This window comes from Aspergillus flavus, chromosome 3 (genome assembly GCF_009017415.1).
Source record: "Aspergillus flavus chromosome 3, complete sequence".
Taxonomy (NCBI): domain Eukaryota; kingdom Fungi; phylum Ascomycota; class Eurotiomycetes; order Eurotiales; family Aspergillaceae; genus Aspergillus; species Aspergillus flavus.
The window spans coordinates 983,476-1,006,212 of record NC_092407.1 but is presented as its reverse complement, the minus strand read 5'-3'; the positions used below and the strand labels follow the sequence as shown (position 1 = coordinate 1,006,212).

General features: G+C 49.2%; 8 protein-coding genes across 8 annotated transcripts; 3 read left to right on the top strand and 5 right to left on the bottom strand.

Annotated features, from left to right (window-relative positions):
* Nucleotides 1-11: 11 nt before the first annotated feature.
* F9C07_4524 (putative facilitator of iron transport 3 precursor) lies at nucleotides 12-962 on the top strand (the record flags this gene model as incomplete). Its single annotated transcript, XM_041285189.1, has 1 exon — nucleotides 12-962. The coding sequence occupies one exon, from the start codon at nucleotides 12-14 to the stop codon at nucleotides 960-962; it is 951 nt and encodes a 316-aa protein (XP_041144194.1).
* Nucleotides 963-2,214: 1,252 nt separating this feature from the next.
* On the bottom strand, nucleotides 2,215-3,488 carry F9C07_2230417 (epoxide hydrolase; the record flags this gene model as incomplete). The annotated part of the gene is made up of 4 exons (XM_041290608.1): nucleotides 2,215-2,327; nucleotides 2,402-2,621; nucleotides 2,687-3,285; nucleotides 3,359-3,488. 4 exons carry the CDS (start codon nucleotides 3,486-3,488, stop codon nucleotides 2,215-2,217), a joined length of 1,062 nt encoding a protein of 353 aa, XP_041144193.1.
* Nucleotides 3,489-7,339: 3,851 nt separating this feature from the next.
* Nucleotides 7,340-8,977, top strand: F9C07_2281602 (uncharacterized protein). The gene is made up of 2 exons (XM_041290612.2): nucleotides 7,340-7,466; nucleotides 7,519-8,977. The coding sequence occupies exons 1-2, from the start codon at nucleotides 7,415-7,417 to the stop codon at nucleotides 8,886-8,888; spliced, it is 1,422 nt and encodes a 473-aa protein (XP_041144192.1). The 5' UTR covers nucleotides 7,340-7,414; the 3' UTR covers nucleotides 8,889-8,977.
* Nucleotides 8,978-9,053: 76 nt separating this feature from the next.
* Nucleotides 9,054-10,397, bottom strand: F9C07_4521 (acyltransferase 3; the record flags this gene model as incomplete). The annotated part of the gene is made up of 1 exon (XM_041285184.1): nucleotides 9,054-10,397. One exon carries the CDS (start codon nucleotides 10,395-10,397, stop codon nucleotides 9,054-9,056), a length of 1,344 nt encoding a protein of 447 aa, XP_041144191.1.
* Nucleotides 10,398-11,485: 1,088 nt separating this feature from the next.
* F9C07_4520 (putative amp dependent CoA ligase) lies at nucleotides 11,486-13,426 on the top strand (the record flags this gene model as incomplete). The annotated part of the gene is made up of 5 exons (XM_071511228.1): nucleotides 11,486-11,786; nucleotides 11,818-12,632; nucleotides 12,684-12,772; nucleotides 12,825-12,949; nucleotides 12,996-13,426. 5 exons carry the CDS (start codon nucleotides 11,486-11,488, stop codon nucleotides 13,424-13,426), a joined length of 1,761 nt encoding a protein of 586 aa, XP_071364862.1.
* Nucleotides 13,427-13,686: 260 nt separating this feature from the next.
* Nucleotides 13,687-15,011, bottom strand: F9C07_2065119 (glycoside hydrolase; the record flags this gene model as incomplete). The annotated part of the gene is made up of 4 exons (XM_041285183.2): nucleotides 13,687-13,819; nucleotides 13,879-13,972; nucleotides 14,030-14,615; nucleotides 14,661-15,011. The coding sequence occupies 4 exons, from the start codon at nucleotides 15,009-15,011 to the stop codon at nucleotides 13,687-13,689; spliced, it is 1,164 nt and encodes a 387-aa protein (XP_041144189.2).
* A 1,793-nt stretch (nucleotides 15,012-16,804) lies between these two features.
* On the bottom strand, nucleotides 16,805-17,788 carry F9C07_2281601 (putative heterogeneous nuclear ribonucleoprotein G; the record flags this gene model as incomplete). Its single annotated transcript, XM_041291644.2, has 4 exons — nucleotides 16,805-17,316; nucleotides 17,379-17,485; nucleotides 17,575-17,647; nucleotides 17,763-17,788. The coding sequence occupies 4 exons, from the start codon at nucleotides 17,786-17,788 to the stop codon at nucleotides 17,145-17,147; spliced, it is 378 nt and encodes a 125-aa protein (XP_041144188.1). The 3' UTR covers nucleotides 16,805-17,144.
* A 207-nt stretch (nucleotides 17,789-17,995) lies between these two features.
* F9C07_2281600 (putative exo-beta-1,3-glucanase) lies at nucleotides 17,996-22,730 on the bottom strand. The gene is made up of 2 exons (XM_041291643.2): nucleotides 19,874-22,730; nucleotides 17,996-19,824 (listed from the first exon to the last, which is right to left on the bottom strand). The coding sequence occupies exons 1-2, from the start codon at nucleotides 20,669-20,671 to the stop codon at nucleotides 18,193-18,195; spliced, it is 2,430 nt and encodes an 809-aa protein (XP_041144187.1). The 5' UTR covers nucleotides 20,672-22,730; the 3' UTR covers nucleotides 17,996-18,192.
* Nucleotides 22,731-22,737: the final 7 nt, after the last annotated feature.

The window sequence follows — 22,737 nt, the reverse complement described above, 5'->3', positions numbered from 1 at the left end:
ACACCACGAATATGCGAATACAATCCTTGGTTGTGCTGGGGACGGTCTTCTCGGGCGCTATTGCTCGCCCTGAGCCTGGTGCTGAACTGTCGTCGAAATGGCCTTCTACCACAACTGCCCCCGTTACAGGGCCAACACCCGCAATACTGCAGGGCAATAACGGCCCAAGAAACAAACGTTACGAACGTGGGTGGCTTTTAGAAAAACGAGATTCAACTACGGAGGATGCTGCAACCACCACAGAAGACACTACCAGCACGACTGAAGAAGCAACAACAACAACAACAGAGGCCACCACGCAGGCTGATACCACGACGGCCCCCACAACCACTGATGCCACAACTACGACGGAGTCCTCGACGACAACCACCTCGAGCACGACTAGCACGACTAGTTCGACCAGCTCGACAACCTCGACAACCTCCTCAACCTCGACCACATCCTCTACATCCCAATCGACGAGTAGCATGACAACGACCACCACAAAGAGCACATCCACTGCCGCCACAACGACCAGCTCGACATCCACTGCGACAACCACAACTAGTGCTGAAATGCGAGAATACAATCGTCGTGGACACATAGCCGCCATCATCACTTTTAGCATACTGGGGGCTATCTTCTTTGGTTACGGTTTCCTTCACTGCTATCTGTCATCACGAAAGAAGCGCCAGATTGCAGCAAGAAAGGCAGCAGCCGAGGCCGGATCAAACTACTCCTTGGTGGCATTGAACGAGGGTGCAAAATCACAAAGTGAGGTTAACTTTGACCGGTCCTCTATGATGTTCGCTTCTCAGTCTCCGTCTCGTACGGATTTGTCTTCCATGGTTCAACAAGGTGCCGGTGCGCAAGGGTATAGCCAGCCAATGACGCGACCTTCATCGCTGGCAGTCAGTGAGACTCTTCACCAAAGTCCGCCAGCTGGTCCGCGCTCCAATAGTCCCCGGGGAAATTTCATCTAATACAGGGGATCAATCCCTGAGGAACTCTCGCTTTTTCAACATGATGTTGTTCAATATAATGTGTGATACGATATTAATGTTGTTTGCACGCGCACAAATCATTTCACATCAGCGATGTACTATTATATCCACTTTGATATTTTTTTTGGCTATTCTCAATATTCTAGTTCGTTTTCTGTCTTACTATACATAGTATTTCTCGGTTCCTAAAAATTACATTATTAGCTACTCTAGTGTCTCAAGTTATGACTTTACCACCATGGGGACTGGAAATGCAATAGACTCTGCGCGAACAGCTTTTCTTATACTCTCTATATTCTTTTGTCCACGCCTAACTGACAACCCCTCACTCTGAAACCCAAAGCTCTCATACAACTTGATCCGCTAGTCATGCGCAATTTCCAGGATGCTGAGCTCTATTAACCTGATATCTATGGACAAGGAAGTCGTGGGCCAAACCATTGAATGACATGGAAAAATGTATGCGCTATAGGGTTTAAGCATTCCCCGCGCGTGGGTTAGCCGCAAGGTGTTAATTTAGTAGATGACTGCGTATCAGGGTGATAATACGATCCGACCATGGAATTCTATCGTCTGATATAACAGCCAGAACTGGAACTTGTTGTTGTGATTTAGTATAAGAGCCCTAGTGACGCCAGTGGAGAACTTAATCTGTGAGGTGGGAACTTACGTGGAGGAAACTATCGGGATAAAGGAATCTACCCTAACAAGTAGAGGGTAGTGAGTAAGACGGAGATCAGAAGGATGACGAAGGCAACGACAGTGTTTGAAGATAGAGCAAGGTGCAGGGAGAAGGATGGTAAGCCTTGCTTAGGGTATGACCAGAGTGAGGAGGGAGAGGGTTGTTCGATTTGCTCCGACGTTGCAAGGGTAATTAAGCGTTGGATGAAGACTGCAGTGTGCGGGCCCAAGCTTCATCGGAGTTGTTTATATGAGTGGTGCCAAACGCACTCTAGGGATACATGCGCAGATGTTCATAGGAGACGAGAATCAGGCTAGAGTTCCCTTGGGGTATACGGCGACGTCATATGATAGTCAACCGGGGAATTAGTTGCCATGTCTGGAAGTTATATTGCCCGATTGTAGGTTTCTTTGGTAAGAGTTGGAATAAATAGTAGTGAGACATGACATAGTATGCCATTTTCAAGCTGGCTACTTCGTTGAAACGGATACAGCTTTTTCAATATCAGTAATTAAAGATACCCTGCCGAAAACTCGACTCTTTCCGCATCTAATCAATAATATAGGCTACTTCTTCCAATTCTTGAGCTGCCAGCTCCCGGACATCTTGAACAAGTTCCCCAGGGCACTCCAAAGCAGCGAAATGTCCCCCATTGTCATGCTCTAGACCTCGCATCAACCTTACCAATTCGTAATGGAATAAATAGAAAGGTGGTTGGGGGGGGGGGGTGTGCTACCTTGATGATATACCACCTTTCCCGTCATTTCCACCATGCGCTTCGACGAGTGCTCAGTATCCCCTAAGAATGAGCTGTACCCGAAGCGCACCTTGAGCGAACTGGAACAAAAGTCCGTGGTGAACTCGACGAATTCCTCGTTTGGGAGATTTTCAGAAAAGCATCGCGTGGATGGCATGATGAGAATCTTGTCATGAAGTCCGATTCTAATGGTATGGGGCTGCCACAACATTGTTAGTACCGAGTCAATCAATATCCAACAACCCAAAACAGAGAAGTACGAACTCGAGTGCGCATGCACACAGCATAACCGAGGTGATTCTCATACCGGTCCTCCTTCCTTTCAGCGATAGCATGTTCGCGCTCTGTCCAACTCTTGGCGTTATTGGGCATTTCACTCGGAATGAAGTTGAAGTGGATCAACTTGCATGACGGCGTGCAGCGCATCCCGAGCTCGCGTCCCACGAAATGTCGCGTACCACCACATTGGACCATATACTCGTTGTAACCGAGCTTCTTCATTACGGAGTCAAAGAGTCTCACAGTGTCCTGTAACGTCCATCCAGCCTTGGGAGGCCAGTTGGAGCAGCAGAATCCGGGCACACTGGGCACGACCACATGGAGCGCTTGCTCGTTCTCATTCACAGGATGCAACATAGGGCCCCAAACCCTACTGAACTCGTAGAAAACTGCGGGCCACCAATGAATAAGGAGAAGGGAGATTGCATTGGCGGTCTTGGAGCGGGAATGCCGGAAGTGAATCTGAACGGCTTCAAATTCGCCGATGTAATGGGAGGGTTCATTGATTTTGTCTTGTACAAAGTACCAGTCGAAATCATCAGTCCATTTCTCATAAAGATCGTCCGTCCAGTTGTATTCCGGTTCTGTAGTAGATAGACCGGTTACTATGTCATGCTGCCAGAGTCACGTCGTACGAGTCAGATAAGATGTACTCACCGTATCGAGTTCCAGCTCCGGGCACGATTTCCTGACCTGGTAATCTCGTATCTCTTGGCTTTCGCTTGAGACGCTCTCCTCGTTCCCTGGGAATCTTCACGGTGAACTCGCGAATTTCTGGGCTAGTCATCTTGTAAGAATGCAGTGTATGCTTGATGAGACAATAGTAGAAAAGGATAGGAGTTAGGGTGTCGGGATAGGCAACGAAAGAGTCTTTCCAGATTCCCATGACAGTGGTGAAGGTAATTTATACGTAGCCTACAATTTGAATATCCCGCAAGGTCGTCATCATGAGACCGTCTCTCAGGACTTTTGCTTGTTAACGTCACTGATAAACCTATCCATTGTATGTATACTTTATTCAACTCCTGTTAGCGTCAGCTCAACTACTATTAGAATTTCTTAGAGATGTTCCTACCCTCAGTAATTATGTGTTGCTGGTGTACAGTTCTGCTATTTTGGAAGTTATGTCTACCTGCTGCCGTGCCTTCACATCATTGAGATACGATAAAGGAATGCAATCGAGCATAGTATTTGGCCAAGACTTTCGGAAGACGTTCAACTACCATCTACGGTCTTACTCAGTACTATCGTTTCCATCTGCAATGCTGTTCTAACCACCTTCTAAATCGGTGACCCTGCAGCAGCACTTCATCTTTAGACCTCGGCAATCGGACCAGGATCCTTGTCACTATCTCGGACAACCTACCTAGAACATCAGCTATCTCCCGTTTAGGTAAACAAGTAACGGGGCACCAAAGCACTAGTTTTACTATGTACAGGACATGACTCATGACATTCTCGATGTTTATTTAACCCATGGCATTTGGGTAAATATGCCCACATGACACAGATTATATGATAAAAGTCCCTAAACATCATTGCCGGCTAACAGCGTATGCCAAAAGCCTAGTTGCCGCCCTCAAAGGTATGCCCGTTGTCCATCGCCCATGTTCACACCCCGCTGTTGGTAGAAAGCTTCCATTTTCACTTCTTTCCCGTCCGGGGGACTCCCAGCATCATATTGATATATACCACCATATCACATTTCAGCTCTCGTCAAACAGCATTCAACCTAAGCAGCCCCTTACATGCCAAAGGTAACTGCACCAAGTACGTTCGGCCTGGACCAAGTCTTTCTTCTCATCTCCTTATTAGACAGCTTGAGGGGCCGGTCGTCTCTCACAACCTTCGGCCGTGGCGTGTTCTTATCTTGTTCTGGTGATTCATTGGGCTGGTCGATCGGCCGTGACGGCAGGCTGTGGGAGTCGATTTCTTTCGAGGAACGGAAACACATTGTAGGTACGACGGCAAAAGAGATAATGATAGCAGGCGTTGTTTTTGCTTTCGGTATAGTAGGCACCAACCAAGGTTTTTTATTCCAGTATATCAGGGGGAGTCTTTCACTAAATGAAGACAGTGTTATTTCCTGACTGAAAGTCTAAGTGGAAATAGTAAATGCCCCATGGATTTATATACATGACTTCCAAGCCATTCATCTACGTCATCTGGCCATTCGAGGAGCCAGTGTCTTTCTATTTAGATCGTCGTGTGTACGATGCCTCGCCAAGCCACCATTTCCGTACTGGCAGCAAATGAAGGTGATCGATATAGTGGACCTATTGCCCGGAAATGGGGCCGAAGTCAAGCATTAGGCTTGGCAATACGACCTATGCCCGTCCAATTTTCTAGGCTAATACTTCTGGCTGTATTAAGAGCAACTGACCCGAGGCCGGGCGCAGCACGATGGCAAGGAATAGCCTTGTCGCGCCTATATATGTGTGACAAAATTGAAGCTTCTATATCCGACCCAATTTCGCACGAAAAGGATTTATCCTAGGGAAGGCCTCAACCTAGTCACAGGCTGCTTTAACATGAGCATCCCCGATCGCGATCTTTCTCCACATCAGAGAGTCGGGGCTTAGCATGGAGTCGTGGTGCAATCCTTCGCCGGAGATCTACAAACTTGGCGCTGTATCTTGAGGCATTAGGCCATAGAGCAGGTGCCGTTCTTGTAGCGTTCGCACGACTGCGCAAAGAGGGCGAACGAACCTGACATCCCCTCTCTGTACAGATCTTCGTTCCCAAATTTCATATTGTCCCTTTCGGAAACAGTGTCCTTCTCAGCTGCAATTCGCTCCCGTCGCTCCCACGTTGATCAAAGACATCGCGTTTGAGATAATATGGATGCCACTATAAATTCTTAAGAGTGTTTATTCTTCCAACATGTGATTGACACTAGATCGAATATTAATGATAGTTTCGTTTGCATGCATCAACCACCTCCAGTGTTCACCAGCAAAAGTTCCTAACGATGTGGGGTGGTGGAGAAAGCGAACAGCCTGGTGGTATATTGGATGAGCATATCACGGCCAGTCCTATCGTTGCATTGTCGCATCTTCGTGAAAGAGGCGGGATACTACGTGTCGTCGAGCCATCCGTACCTCATCCTATTGCATGTTTGCTCCTCTTTTACAGCAATGTTCCAGGCTACGGATCTAGGGCTGCAGGGTTCAGGGAACCGGTAAACGCATGCCAGATTACTTCTTCGGCCTTGGTCGTCGAGTTCACTTTAAACACGATCGCTGAATTCCATAGAGAACAACACTTCCATTCCAGGAGGGAATTGCCCATCAAAGCATCCCTTCTGAGGTTAACGAGCTTAAACAAGGGTACTATATAGTCCACAGACGTACTCAGAGCTTATGCGGACGTCTTTTGTAGCAAGTCGGATAACCCCTAGGGGGGAAACGAAAGAGGATGCAACCTACTCTCTCAGTGAGTTAACTGTATCTTTTCAGATCCCTCTCCGACACAAAATTACATCCAATCGCACATGTTGGTAGCTGTTTGCTTTCCACAAAACGTCCATTTTGTGGATGGCGAGATATACCGAGCCATGACAGTTGTTAAACAAAGTGCAGCAGCACCCATATCAGGATGTGCATCTTTTACGACGTTGGCCATGGGAATGAGGAGCTACTTTGGGTGGAACTACTCATGATTCTCGTTCATATGGACACTGTCTGATGGATAGCAACAATGGACAGCATCTCATAATAACCATAAGTCCTACGCTCGAAGTGCCCCACTCTTTCGCGCATCCCTTACCTTTCAAATCGATCTGCTAACTATTTAATATCGTATTGTGGGTTATGCTCTTCCCATTCATGGGTCCACGGAACGGAAGGATTCTCCTTGCTCATTTTTACGACACGAATTAAATGTTCGCACGTCCAACCTTAATCGTTTTTAGTCCTACTATTCTAGTTCCTGGCCCCTGTTCACACGGTACCTAAAGCGACATCGAATCCAGTATAGACACCTCGTGCCTTGTGCTATAGCAATAGACCATGCGATGCCACAAGAAGCACTCTAAACATAAGGACTAGGCGGGTCCTTCTTGGCATTGGGATTGTCCTTCGCGCAGCTGGATCTCCAGACATCCGGTTTGTCTTCCCGTGTTAGCCGGGGCATCAAATCTCATGACTCGGATACGATCCAACAGACCAAAAAGGTCAAGCTGAACAGAGTTGCATGCCGACCAGCATGTAGAGTAGTGGAGATGTTTGAGAAAACCCTTGGTGCCTCTCCGCTTATTGGAGGAACCGTCAACCGGTCGATGAGGGTTCGTATTCGGCAATTCTAGCCCACAGACCAAGACACAAGATTATTGGAAAACGTACAGTCTGGACTCTGGCCAGAATTAGGTTCCTGCCGTATCACTGTGATTTTCAATCTGACTGCATCTGCACCAATCATTGTAAGCTGGATATATCGCACCTGCAGTAGGGTGTCATTGCAGAGGGTCCTTGGCATGATTTATGTATGGGTTTTCGAAACACGACCAATAGATTTCCGTGATATGTCTCAGATAATTCATTTGATTGTGCACTATTGCTGTGAAAAGCTGAGCTGAGATTTTAGTCTCTGGGCTCTCCACTTTTACGGTCACCGATTGAGTTTATAAAGTGAGTTCTGGTGCCGATATTGACTCTTCGTTCGTTTGTCCATCGTTCTTGCAATTATATTTCGTCATCCCAAGTACGGTTCAAAATGCTGTTCGGGGTAGCTTTGCTCTTTCTAGGAGCTGTCGCTGCCAACCCGGGTTTGTCCTGCCACTATCTCTATCCCGTAGAAGTGCTAACTGTCTGTCGCAGTCATACCCAGGGAAGATGGTGGCTCTACTCCCACTCCGACTATTTCAAGTAGTACACCCATCTCTGCGCCATCCGATGCATGCGCCACCTCATCAACAAGTAGCCAGTGGCTAAGCGTATGCGATACCACTATTTTCTGGCCAACATCGACCAACTACTACTACGGCCCGACCACCGGCCCCGAGGCATCCGCAGTCTCCTGCAACGCCGAATGGGTTGAATTCGACGGACGCGCCACCGGCCTAGAATCCCTCGGCGCAACGTCCACTTCCACCATCTACAGTACCTACACCACCAGTACGGGAGCCTGCAACACCCAAATCTGGGGCGAAGGCTGGGACGACCCCCACACAGGCCCAGTGACCACGCTATGTGACGGGATCCCCCGAGCCCTGGGTCCCCGAGAATACTCGACCACATACTGGCCAGGCACAGGACCATGCAGCTCATTTATAGCGACCGAAACCACCACAACCCTAGTCTATCGATCCCCATCACCAACACCCAGCTGCTCGCTAAACACCGAAGAATGCATCCCTATCTGGCAAACCTACACCAGCCTCCGCGACGCCTACTACGCCTCCATCACAACCGCAACCCCAGGCGATACCAACAGCCCAATCGCCCCCGGAAGCTGTCCATCCACGAAAAGGAACTACACAGAGCAGGACCCCTGCACAAACTGCCACTTTCTCCCCGGAACCGCAACCCTCTTCTACTGGCCCGTAACCACCACCAACGGCGACCTCTGTCTGCAGAACGGAAGCACCGTCCCCGCAACAGCCACCGGAGAAGGCCCCAACACAGCCATCGTAAACGGCAACACCTTCGTCTCACCCAGCATCTACGTCTCCTTCACAAGCATCTACGCCCGCAGCAACCGACGCGCCCACCCCGGTGGTTCCTGCGGCGGCGAATACGAAGACGTGATTATCTCCGTCGATCCCAAGGCCGTATCCTCCTATCGCAGCCACGTCAACGCCAAATACCCGACTATCGGAACCGCGTATCCCTTCGAGTACGATGAGTTCCAGCCCCATGAAGTCGGGAATTATACGATGTCCCTGATCCCCTGGGAGAAGTACCAGGGCGCCTCGCAGTGTCCGTTCCGTGGTGGGAATAAGTGTACTATGATTCGGGATGATTATATGCCCTGGATGGGTATCCCGGAGGGTGTTATGACCCAGATCGACCCGAGATGGACGGAATGTGATCGGGAATGGTATATTCCGCCTGTGAGTATGGTGCCTCTTGTGGGCGATCTGGAGTCCCTGCCTACTGGGGCTGCGGAGGCGAGGGTTCCCACGCCTACGCCGGCGGTGCCTGAGTCGGGGGTTGCTGTGCCTACGCCAGAGGCTACTTTATGGTAGTTTTTGTTGCTTCGCTGATCCTAGCGATGTACATAACGTCCGTAGTTGTACATCTCCAATACGATACTCCAATGAGCAAAACAGAACACATCATAAATAAAATATCAATATATTAAATATAAACCCTCACATACAAATCCGAAACCCGAAAGACAAAGACAAAACTCAAGAAGTCAACCACTTCTCAATCCTCTTCGTCAACGCCACACACTTATTATCCACATAAATCGTATAATAATGCGCCGCATAAACCACCACCGTCCCCAGCACAATCCCCGAAGCCCACCAAGCCACATGAAACGACATCGGATCCGTCGCTGCCGCCTCCACACTCCCCGGATACGCCGTGCCATTTCCCAGTAACCAGAGATAATTCCTGAGCGGATCGCGCAACAGATGATAGATGGCCTGGTGCACTAGATACAGCGAGAAGGAGATCTTGCCGAGATACTGCACGGGCCTGGTATTAAATGGGCGCTGCAGCAGGGGGGATTCGCCGATCGCGTAGACCAGGAGGGCCGAGCCGACAACTTTCCAGCACCAGTGGATGAGTTGCCAGTCGTCGTGCCATTTGGCCGGGTGGAAGACGGAGAGCCATTGGTAACCTGGGGTTAGCTTGCCGTCGTCTCCTAGGCAGAGGAGGTGGTAGCCGAGGAGGAACGAGATGGTGGTGGTGATGCGGGCGAGGGTGAAGTTCTTGCGGTTGAGGAGGTGGGATTTCCAGTTGGAGCGCGATAATGGGAAGAAGGGCAGTTTCTCCTCATCGTCGGTGGCGGTGGTTTGGGTCGAGCCGTTTCCGGTTGCTGGGTTGGCTGCTGCTGCTGCACGTTCGGCGAGGAAGAGGCCCCAGATGAAGCCGAAGGTATCCCAGAGGCCGTACCAGAGGAAATAGAGAGATAGTAGAGGTAGAAACCAGAGCCGTAGTTTGGGCCGCCAGGCGGCTAGGCCGACCAGGAGGACGAAGACGACGTTGGATCCGCGGAATTCGACTGGCATGGTCCAAAGCTGGCCATTGAACCCTCCGTTGTACGCGAAGGCGATGATGTTCAAGCTATCGGTCATGTAGAGGAAGAGCCATTCAATGTGGGCCCACGGTGCCTTCCACGGCTCGAGCCCCTTTAGGAGGTCCTCGTCGAAGGTCCAGTTGTAGAGATTGAAGAAAAACAGCAGTTGACTGATCGTCGCCATGACCAGAACTGGCAAGTAAATTCGAAATGGCCTCCGCAGGACGGCGGAGGAGATCCGCGTGTAATATTGCTGACTGGGTCGGGCTTTCAGGATATTAATGGAGATCGCATAGCCCGAGATTACCATGAACAGCGTCACCATCGCATGAGCGGAAAAGAGAATGCGGATGGGAGGCAGTTGAACGAAGCGGCGATTTCCCTCCGGGGGGTCTGCCCAGAAGGACACGAATGGGTGCCAGACCTCTCCCATGAAGTAGTGGTCGAATGCCACGATCGCGGCTGCGATGCCTCGCAGGCCGTCCAGCCATTTAGTGCGCTCCATGATGGAGAGAGGAAATGGTTCCCCTTGCGGTGCGCTTAACGAGTGGTGTAGTTACTAGGATTCCTGAGCCAGCTTACATGGGCATAATTTAAACGAGTGAATGATGATCAGAAGGGACTCATCAGGGTCCAAATTTCCAGCGAGGGGTTTAAATCTCACGCCGTGAGGCTGAGAAAGAAGCCGTTAATTGGATCCAGGGGAAAGTCTGGGTTTAGTCTCCTTTTTTTAGAACTGAACTCTCGGGTTTTTATGCAGTGGCCCCCAAATATTGCAGAATTAGTCTCGTAATGGCACCAATAATCGCCAGTCCTCTCGCCAGACTATTTCCGTAGTGACCAGTTCAGGACTAATTCGGATTAATTTAACATCACTACGGGTCTTATTGATCTTTTCACTGCCCCTGATTGCCCACTGCTAGAATTTCTTAGTTTAGGGAAATTAGGGCTAAGTGGTCCCTGCAGCCAATGGTTTGTCATACTTCGTATCCACTGACTTACATTTCTCGTATCGGTGATGGTCAGGCCTGCGGAACAATCGATGGGTCTTCCGAATGACAATAACCAAAGAACAATGCCAAGTAGCAAGTGCCGAATGGCAGGACCACGACAATCCGTCCCCAGATTGATATGAGACTGCCAGGATTGCGGCTCTTGGGCGGATCTGCGATCTCGATTTCTTCGCTGTTGAAGGATTTGATCAGGCCCACTTTCCAGACACCTGGCCAATCACATCCATGGAATACCAGGCATTGCTTCTCACGGTTGATATCTCTTCAACCAATGCTAAAGGGCCAGTTCAACACGATCATGGCTTTCTAATCATTATCTCCTATACGGAGTACTGTTATATCGACTTACCTTGGAGAATGTCTGTCCCATTGATGTGGCAAAGCGGCGCTGCCAATGAGTGATCCTTACCCGATACGGTATATATTTGATATCCATCCTCATGCATATGAACATAATATTTTGAAAGCGCTAAAGACGTAGGGTTACATTCAACTCTCCACAGTCACATGAAGTCTGAGTGAAACAAAAACAACCCGTTCATTTGGGTACTCCCCTCTCCCATCTTCAAAAGTCTCCAAAATGTCACTGCAAGTTCCCCGGGAGCCACTTCTCTCCCTTCTCTTCCAGGTATGGAAGAGCCATCCCACCAAAGCCATCATCCGAGATCTCTCCGACGGATACGAAACTACTGTGGAACAGTTCTTGTACGATGTGTTGACCACACGTGAGCGGATCCTCGAGTCTCTTGATTCACAGGTCAAAGACCGCCTCAAGGGCGTGGATACAGACGTTTTCGTGGGAGTTCTGGTTGGCCCAGGACATGAATTTGCCGTTCTGGCTTTTGCTCTGTACAGCATTGGAGCGGTCATTGTTCCTCTGTGTAAGCTATTTATTATGCTAGTCCCGTCCAGTAATACGGAGTCATGATCCTAATACTTTCGTGAAACCATCAGCACCGGCGCTCCATCCAGAGGAAGGGAAATACTTTTTAGGGCTATGCAATGCAGCCCTTACGATCACGGTGCCGGCCACAAAGGACAAAGCCAAAGCCATCTCTGACCTGACTGGTCTTCCAACCTTGAACATCAACGTGACAGAGTCAGTTAGGCCGGCTACTCTTAACTTCTCATTGCAACCGGAAGGAGGACCCCTGATCAACGCGGACAAGGGATTCGTGCTTCTTTACACGTCCGGAACTACCGGTACCCCAAAGGGAGTTCTTCATTCCCGGCGAGGGGCCGAGACAGCCTATGTAGACAGCATCAGGTTGTTCGGTTTGACTCCAAGTGACACCTGGGCGCATTATTCTCCGGTCCATTGGGCTGCTGGGTGGCTGTTCCTGTTTCACACCATTCTGGCCGGTGCGTGTCTTGAATTCTGTAGCTCTGTGTTTAGTCCGGATTGGCTGTTGGAACGGTGGGAGAAGAAAGCCGGACCAGAGGACGGCCTAACGGCTGTGTTTCTTGTTCCTTCAGGGCTTCAAGCCGTCGGAGAGAAGTTGGAGGCGGTTCGGAAGGAAGGCCCACCGGGAAGGTATGACCGTATTCTTCAAGGTCTGAGGGGAATGCGCTTGATCTGCTCTGGAGGTGCGAGGGTGACCCCGGAATTGAGGAGTGAGTGGATGGAGCTGCGGGGTGGTAAGCCCTTGATGGTAGCATATGGGATGTCTGAGGTGTTGGCGTTCGTCGTTGCTGCTGACTGGGACTCGGGCGTGGATCTCCCTATGGTAGGCCTTAGACGATTACTCTGCAGTCTGTTGGCTGACACTGAGAACTAGGACTGCTGTGGTCGGGTCCGTCGCCATGTGCATCTAAAGCTTAATGAAGCAGGTGAAATATGTATCAAATCCCCTGCGAGATTTAAAAGGTGAGAGATTCGATCCTTACATACTTCAAAAGACTGACATGATGCATTGAAGGTATATAGCGGAGGACCCAACTGTAATGAACGGGATTTTTGATGCCGAGGGATATTGGAAAACCGGGGACATGGGTAAGCTAGAAGGGGAGTTGGTTTATATCTTTGGTCGGTCGTCTCAGGACAGTAAGTAACGCTCTACTAAGAGTCGTCCCGGAACTGACTATTGTAGTCATTCGATTTTGCGGGTGGAAGATCCTCGCACCGGAGGTCGAAAGCGAGCTGGCTAAACATCCATTTATATCAGAGGCCATCGTACTCGGCATCCAGGATACCTCTGCCGGCCAGCTCGTCGCTGCGCTTGTGGTTATAAATGATGATACTCCCGAAGGTAATAGTCTGGAACTCTCCGCAATGCGCAGGTGGTTGGCGGTCGAGAGACAGATGAATGCATACAAGTTACCCACGGTCCTGCGGCTGGTCAGAAAGAACCAGGAATTACCAATGACGCTGTCTGGAAAATTCATTAAGCGAAGGATCCGAGATATCTTCTTCAATCAAGAAGAACTAAAGAGCGATCGCGTCCAGGTGCATGACCTTTCGACTCAGGAACCGGACATCGGCGAGCGGCCATTTGACTGGGCGGGAATTCAGGCGAAATGACAGGTAGCTACTGTTATCGAAGTGTGTAAATAGAGGCCGATATACACATACTGTAGAGCGATGACTCTAGATACGACGGAGAAGCAAACACTACGGCAAGTGTTAGATAGATTTCATATGAACTCATGAAATATGTAATCCGGCTAGATGTTGGATATACCACATCTAGTAATGCAAGATTCGGACACAGCGATAATAGTAGGAAGAAGAATAAAAAGGAACCAGCGGACAGGCTTCATAGATAAACAAGGGGGTGATTTTTAGTGACCCGACAAAGCTTTGGTCATACTCCTTTGCTCGTCGTCCATATCTATGGCCCAGGCCATGAGCCCTCGCAATCCCTTTCTCCTAGCATAGTCAACTTTGATCTTGATGGTCTGGGGATCGTCGTAACTAGTGTATCATAGCCAGGACATTAATCGAAATCCCCTTAAAGGAAAGGAATAACTCACGAGACCCAATTGTCCCCGCCCCATGTTAGATGCTGAACCGAGCCAGCCTGGTCAAACACCGGTTTTGCACCGCCAGATATGATATCCTGTATCTCTGTTCAAGAAAGTACAAGTTAGAGATGTGATGCGGGAGTGAGGTATTGTCACATACCCGTGTAAGACAAATAGCCTGCAGTCTTGACGCATTGTCCCTCAGCTCCCGGTCCTATAAAAGGACAGCCGGGTTGTGTGCATCCTCCACTCGCCAATTTTACGCTGCGACCGTAGAAAGCCGTCCCCAAGACAAGTTTATTTGGTGCTACACCAGCCTGTAAATAGTTCTCTACCCCTTTGTTGACATCGGTCAAGTTCGTATGCCCGGCGGCCTTTTTGTCGCTCTCCCATGTGCCGTGGATATCATACGCCATGACATTAATCCAGTCCACAATCTCCGAGGCCCGCTTGAGATCGTAGTTCCGCAAGTAATAAGAAGCCAAGGGCGCCGCAAAAGTTAGTACATATTTGGTTTGGAATTCCTGCCGTATCTCCTGCAGAAGCTTGGTGAAATTCTCTTTGTCGGTTGGGCGGCCACCTCTCTCTTCGGCTCCGGGGTATTCCCAATCGATGTCAACACCGTCGAAGCCGTATTGAGTTAGAAAGCTAAGCAGATTTGTGATGAACATTTTTCGATTGGCGGACGAGGATACCATGGTAGTAAATACCTCGCGGTATGGCCCGGGGTCAGTATGTGTCCATCCCTAAAGGACGGTCAGCAAGGAGCATGGAGTTGAAGGGAATCTTACCCCAAGAGCAACAAGGACCTTCAAATTCGAATTCTTCTTTTTGACATTCGTGACCTGCCTGAACAAGCCTTCTTCGGTATCTGGCATGGGTAGTACTTTATAGGTATTCGGGGCGAGGAATCTAAATGAAAAGATGAGATGCGTGAGTGATTCCACGGGGATTTCCTCCGGCTTCATGGTAGCACAGGGCTTGCCCATGTTCCATCCCTGCCAGTAACCCGCGATAACCTTACCAGTACTGTCTCCTGGGTTGCCCGGTGTTATTTGAGCGATAGGGGGAGTACTTGATGGAGTACTGGGCACGGGTGTCGGGTGAGTAGTTGGCTGGGAAATTAGCGGGGAGCTTGACATTCTGCATGGTCCTTTACTTGATGGAGCAGGGACTTGGGTGGTTTGCGGTTGGCCTTGCTGAGAAGTATCCGGTTGATGACCTGACGTGTCCTTTGGTAGGGCACAGTTTGATTGGCATCCAGTACCACAGTACTCACTACTCGTGCCGCAAAAGCCCCATTTGCTGTGGTCCTGGAGTTACTCATATGCATGACAAGGAAGAATGCTTGACGTACGAACAACAGGCATTGTCAGGGCAAGTAGCACCTGGTACAGCAGCGTCTGCACCACACTCAGCCACACTGCGCCCGACAGAATGACCAAAGCTAAGTCGACGACGCAGGGCTTTCTCGTGGATGTTATGTTTAATGGGGTTGCCAGCAACCTCTAGAACTCCCTGGAGTACGAGAAAAGTAATCAAACATTGTAGAAGGAGCGACATGACCAAACAGGGTCCTTGCAAAAGAACGTAAGAAGTGAATATTTCCCTCGAAGTCGCAGACTTTCAGAGGGCCTTGAGGAGGCAATCTCAGGTTTGGGGGAGACAGCGACTGATATACCTTTTATGAGCTTTATCTATAAACCCCGCAGGCAGAACATATTCTGTACTACAAGACATATACTGCCATCCCTTCACTTCGGGCTGCTGATGAGGCCCTATGAGCGTCCAGTTGGTGCGGTAGGACACAAGCGAAGGGATCTGTTTGGCTGAAATATTTAAACTAGCTGAAGGCACGAGTATCTCGCATCGTTATCGAGCCAATGACCCTTCGTATTAACATGAATAACAATCTATACTAATGAGACTGTTGACTAGGCGGTTAGCATCGTGTTTAATCCATATACGGCGTTTCAGCACCGCAGATCATTGGATCTCTAGCGTCTTATGGCTAGGATAGGTACCGTCCACACTTATATTCCAACAGTCAAATGATCCATACACGTGGAGTCAAAGAGATTACAGGACCGATCGTGTAACAAAGTGACTGACCCGGTCGTTGATAGTCCCAGACAAAGAAAGAGAGGATGGAATATGTGTGTCATTATTTGGTTGCACGAAACGGCGACTCGTTAGGCATGTACAATAAGAATGTACCCTTGGCAATAGGCCCACACCTTCGTGTGTTAACGCCCTCTTTCTCCGCATGAGACACGCAGCGACAGGCTTGTTATCGGGCTCCCTTCTTATGGAGGCGTCTGGACCCGTTCCCGGGAATCCATGGATTTTAATCGTCACTTGAAACAACCCGGAGTATGGTTGTGCGAGCATGTTCAGGATATACCAATCCCCGTACTATGCAAAGCCGACGGGACATGGGTTTAGTGTATCCTTGAGCAACCAAAAGTGAGGGTCAGGTGTATAAGTCATTCGTTTCGATTGTCAAGGGGAGAAGGAAGATAAGAAAAAGATACATGTGAACTGCAACCCATTGTGACTCTCGGTTTTGTTCGTTTTGAAGTCTGAGTGTGTTCGTTCTGGAGACATAGTGCGGGTCATCTGGTTCTATCAGAAGCAAGTATTTTGGACAATGGGTTATATTTCTATCGCGGGAGTCAACCGAAGTGACAACAACAGGCTATCCCTGCCCGCTTATATGCTTTTGGTTGCAGGCTGGTGATTTTGATTAAGGTTGTTGCTGTTGACTGTGCAGACTGCTATCATTTATCAACGGCATCAAGAGGGCACTGTCGGTTGGGATCGTATAACAGTATGGGGATATTGCACCGACTTGGAGACCACACCGTAGGTTAGACCCCTAACGCATGATCAGCATTGTGATGGTGCACAAGGAATCCGTTGCATTGTCGAACTAACACGATGTAATAACCTCGAGACACTTAATACCTAAACAGGGACATGAGAGTAGACAAGTTAGAGATGTGCCCTCGTAAGGGCACACATGAAGAATTTCCTATTATTCATGGGTATAATACGCGACGTGAAACTAGTTATTGGTATTGTCATAGCCGGTTTCCGGCATCAGCCATAATGTGGCTTCGGATATCTGAGCCCATTCATGTCAAGACACACAACTTTCCATCATTCATTCCCTTCAACAATTATGCTCGGTCGGTGATTGTCATCCGCCACAGTAATCATATCAAGTCGTGACTGCATCCAACTAGGTATTCGACGTATATAGGAGACTGCGTTTAGTAGTCGCCCTGGCCGTAGTTACCACCCTGGTAGCCACCACCCTGGTAGCCACCCTGGCTGTAGCCACCACCGTAGCCACCGCCGTAGCCATTGCCACCACCGTAGTTACGGGATCCGCCGGCGGGTCTAGCGTTGGCCAAGTTGACCCTAATACGGCGACCATCGAGCCTAGATCACATAATCCGATTAGACGACCCATGACCATGACCAGGGGTGGATGAAAGGCTTACTCCTGCTCGTTGAGTCCTCCAATGGCAGCATCAGCTTCCGTTTGAGCGGAAAAGGTGACGAAGCCAAATCCCCTGCTGCGGCCGGTCTCGCGGTCTTTCATGACGATCTAATAATTTTGACTTAGCGGCAGGGGACTTCACAAAAGAGCGAAAGAGCAAAAAGAGGTAATCAATAGAATCGCGAAGGTCAGCTTACAGCGTCCAAAACGTTGCCAAACTCCGAGAAAGTCTGACGGAGAGACTCATCATTGGTGTTCCAGGAAAGGTTTCTTTTAATTTTGAATTTGATAAGTAAGACAACATTCCATATGTGATTGTTTCATTAAGATTTTTTTTTTTTTTTCTTAATTTTTTCATAAAATTTTTCTGAATTCAAGAACTGACCCGACGTAAACTTTCGCAGAAGACATGGTGAAGGATTTCTGTTGGAGTACGGATAGTACTTTGATTGATTGTGGTTTTGGTGGGAAATAAAAAAGACGAAACCTGGTGGTAGCGGGGGAGACAAAATCAGAATTTTAGCAAAGTGGATAAGGACGGTAGTAATGGAGGGGTGGCCGATATTTATACGGGAACGAAAGAGACGACACGTAGCAACCCGTGATGAGATCATCCCAGGTCACGTTGGGCATTCCTGCAGTGCGCGCACGTCCTGACTCATCATGCTTGTGTACATAACTACTAGTGATCTACGGGAACCACGTGCTGCTTTGCATCTTTTGCCAAACAGAATACTCTACTACCCAATCTCGAAAAAAAACACAATCCTCTTCTAATTACATTGAGATGAATCACTATATACGATGCATAACACCTACTGCGCCCAAGCAAATTGCCGGTACGCCTGAATAATCGCTTCCCATCCGCCAGGATGATTGTACTCGATAGGATTCGATTGGTCGTCCAGGACCATAACGTCCGTCTTGCGGGTGCTGATGGAATACCACACGAGGTTGCTTGGGGAATTGGTCACGCGCATCATGTTGGATTGACACGAGCCGTTGCACTGATGGCTATAAGTTCCATCCCAGGGCCCGTTGAAGAACGCCCATGCAGCTGAGTTATACAGAAAAATATTCGATCCACCATCCACGTTGGTTGCAAGCGAGGTACGGCACTTCTGATCATCTTCGTCACACCAAGAGAAGTCCGGGTCACCGAACTCGGATTCAGCGGTCCATGGAGCGGGAGCAGTCTGTGTAGCTCCATCTCCTTGCATATATGGGGACTCCGACTGGAGAAGGCCTGCGTATACATTTTTTGCGTTATGGAGGTTGTAGTTATACAACCAGTTATGCTCAGACCCGGTACCAGTAAGCCAGGTTCCCTGGGTGGCCTCGACCAGAATACCACGGCCCGTGGAGATGATCGTGATCGGTCCACCGTCAAGGTTATGATCAGCCGTCCATCCCCAGAAGTTCTCAATATACGCGGACGACGTCTTCGTCAGATGGAGGATCATAAATGCTGCCATGCACTGGGATGTATCCTGATCGGTGCAACTGTTGGCAATAGTGGTCTCCGCAGTACCTCCTACGGTGGCTATCGTGTTCCACAATGCCACATCGCCGGATGCACTGCCTGCCATGTTGATCTCGAGAATTTTCGCGCCCGGGAGAATCTCGGCAACACTGAATCTCATGTTCTGAATTTCAGCCACTCCAACATCCCCCTCATGTCCAATCTGCACAACTGGCTTAGGGCTACCGGCATCTTTAAACGCGTCTCCCGCACCGGTAATCACCGCCCAGGCCTCGCCCACGATTCGAGAGCCTGGAGGAATGACGAGTGTATCCTTGACAAGATATACGCCGTATGGAAAGTAGGTAATCTTACAGTTTGCCGCATTGTTGGCCAAAATAGCGTTCAGGGATGCGCTATCGTCGGTAGAACCATCACCCTTGACGGTGTACCCGTCAACAGCCTTCACATTAACGATCTGGTCATTGCTGTATTCGGCGTAGGTTGGCTGCGCCCTGGTGAAGTATTCGTTATTCGCAAGCAGTACGTCCGGACGCGAGGTACTAAAGCTGATTCCGCTCTCGTACTGACCCGGGGTGACGTTCCCCCAGACCCAGGTGTCGACATGCGAGACAGCGCCCAATTTAATATTATCTTTACTATCGACAGCGATGGCATTGCTGTTATCATGCGACAGATTCTGGATGAGGATCTGACTATTGCGATTTCCGCTGTCATTGGACGAGTCATGGAATCTAACTACCGGCCCAGAGTTGATAGAAGACGAGTCGAGCAGCACGAGACTACCCAGACTGTTGCTAGTCATATTGATGCCGGTGCCACAGGTCTCAAATGTCGCTCCTTGTAGTAGAGCCGTATGGCCACCAGCCGCTTCGAATGCCGTCGTACAGTATTTGAATGAGATGTTCTTGAAGTTGACTTGTTGGTTAGAGTTCTTGATACCTACAGCACCGCCGGTAATTTGCTACTTGAGTTAGTATTGGTCCGACTGAGCCTCAATACTGCAAACGTACCACATCCGTAACGGCAATTGTCGAACCAGCCTTGATGTATATGCCGGTGTGGCCCGTGGAGCTGGTCGGCATGTCAATCTGGACATTGGTCAAGCCGGAGCCCTGCGCTACACCCCACTGTAGCGCCGTGATCTTTGTGTTCGCGCTGAGAGCGGTGGTGTCCAGCACCACATTTCTCATAAGAGTCATGAAGCTGGTTTCCGGGTTTCCATTGCCGGAGTCATACCCCAGGACCAAGGTATCACCGTCGAAGTTCGAGGCAGCCTTCAGCACCGGAGGATCCAGCGGATCTCCGGTTATAATGGTGCCCACGCGTAGCTCCAGTGTTTTACCTAATTGATAGGTTCCCCCGGGGAGGAAGACCTCCGCAGGATAACGAGTGACACCGCTGCTTTTACGACTGCCGCCTGAGCCGTTGTCGTTGATGGCCTTTTGTAAATTCGATGTCTGGTTACCGGACCCATCGTTCCTGGCACCGTAATCCAGGACGTTGCGCCACACAGGATAATCCGTATTGTTTACATTGGGGGCATAACCACGAGCATCCCCGCTGTGATCTTGATCAGCGAGCCAGTAGCTTGTAGGGGCGCTTTGGATAGGGCCTGAGCATGTCCCGCTGGCTGCGACAATTAGACTGTCAATGCCACTTTGAATTTCCGCGGATGTTGTGTCGCTCGATGTAAACTGAGATACTTGGCCAATGGACGAGGATATTGCTGCGAGCGATGAAGGAATGACGGCAGCGGAAGATGAGGCGATTATGCTGGCCAACCCTAAGAGGGAGAGGAAGTCGCGCATGCTCGGAAATGAATGACTATTTTGGCTACAAATGAAACAATCGAAAGAAAAGGGAACGGACGGGTGTAGTATCCCGATGTGTGGAAATTGACCTACAGCTGAAACGGGCCATGGCGTCTGCTATATATGACCCGCCGCAGCTGAGCTGTCACAATATCGGCCACCACTACGAGAACGAACGAGACAAGCGGGTCGTGTGTAAGCAAGGTCTAGACTGATGGTCCTTGTGCCTGGGCTTGAGGTACTTCTACTCCTACGGAGATCGCTAGTCTATTCGGCGCACCCCAAAGTGGACCCGCTTTGGGGCTGCAAGTCTGCGACATCTTCTGCAGCGTCTGAATTGTGATAAACTCACATGGCTGCAGGAAGTGGTAGTGATCCGGTGAGTGGGAATCAAGAGAGTAAGAGATCGTCACGTCTAATTTCCTTTTCTTGTTAAGGGATCTCGCTAGTTTCCCAATAGGATCTGGTGAGATGCAGGATCAACTTAGGGCTCAACCTACGAACCAATCAGGGCCGTCCAGCAGCCACGCGATGTCTGAATTATTGCTCGCCCCTTGTATTGTTCATAATATTGAGTACTAACCAAGCTGAGAACAGTTAGTTGCCCTGATAGCGACCGTCACTTCGTACAAGTTTGGTTTAAGTCGAGTGTCATCGGGCAAATACCCTTTTGGGAAAATGGTGTTTACTACCGAGAGATGTGATAAAAAAATCACGCTGCGCAAAAGCTAGGTGCTGTCGGAAACATTTCACCTTGTCTCATTCTATCTTCTTTATCCTTTATTTTTATTTTTATTTCGTATTTGTATCATTTTCCCCTCCCCTTGTGCCGAAGAGCGAGTGCTGTTTGATGAGACTCGAACGGTTCTGTAGGCGGCCAAGGCGCCCGATGTATTATATATCTTGGCCAAGTCCCGTTGGCATTATATATCTTCAATTCGAGAACTCCAATGCTGAACGAAAAAGAATGTGGCTGTAAATGCGTGGGCATGCTAGTCTATATCTATATGGATACCAAACCCGAGAATTCGCCCTTTGCAAAAACTAGAAGTGTACGACGGTCACTTATACGACTAGCCACGCGGAAGCAACTCTTACAGTCTCTTTGCTGTGCCCTACTTTAGATACGAAATAATAGCTCCACTATGCCATTCCATTATATGTACGTACCCCAAAGGCCGGGATATCTTCGCCCGGCATACGTATAACCCGACAAACCCTATGTAAAAATCCACTTTCCAGTTTCCAGTGCGAGGGAATGCCAGGCAGAACTAGTTAAATGAATACGATTGTATGCTAGTGTTTTGGTTGTAGTTGTTCAGCCTAAATGCTCGACCGAAGGGCTCAGTACTCTGAGGATGTGAATCGCGGATTGACATGAGCAAGTATCTACAGCTTGCTATACTGTGACTATCTTATCCCATCGCTAGTGTCCTCTGGTATGATTAAAAACAGCCCAGGCTAGCTCGCTCAACCAACATAAGCCGAGCCCTTTCATCAGCCATCCCAATCGCATTCCTGGGAGCGAACTGCCGGATAGATATATCAGATTCTTCCCTGCGGCGACACAAATGAGCTATGGGCCCTGTTGAACAAATAAGTATGGAGTTACGCAGTGAGCTAGTTTACACGATATGCTATTATGCCACTGACGCCAAAGAGGCACAAGCAGCACAAAAGACAAAAACAACAGCCCCCAAGCCTTGCATAAAATATGCATATCAGATCTCAACTTTATACCCGCGTGGGTCTGAACAACAATAGGCCCCATTTTCCACTTGAAGCAGAGTAAGTTTCAGAAACAATACAAATTCCTCCAGACGATGTAACCATGATAAGCACAGCCGTGAGATTCCTCACCCCCAATTCCCGAAGTGGGACAATGATCGACACGCGCCGCCCGCGAACATTGTAAACAACCCTTGCATGCGTGCTCTTGTAGCCGACCACTATCTAAGCCCGATCCAGTGCAAGGGGGTCCGAAAATGTAGCCTGATCCGATCGTGCAGCGCCTTATATCTAGGCTAATTTCCGTCTTACTCCTACCATGTTGTAAACATCGC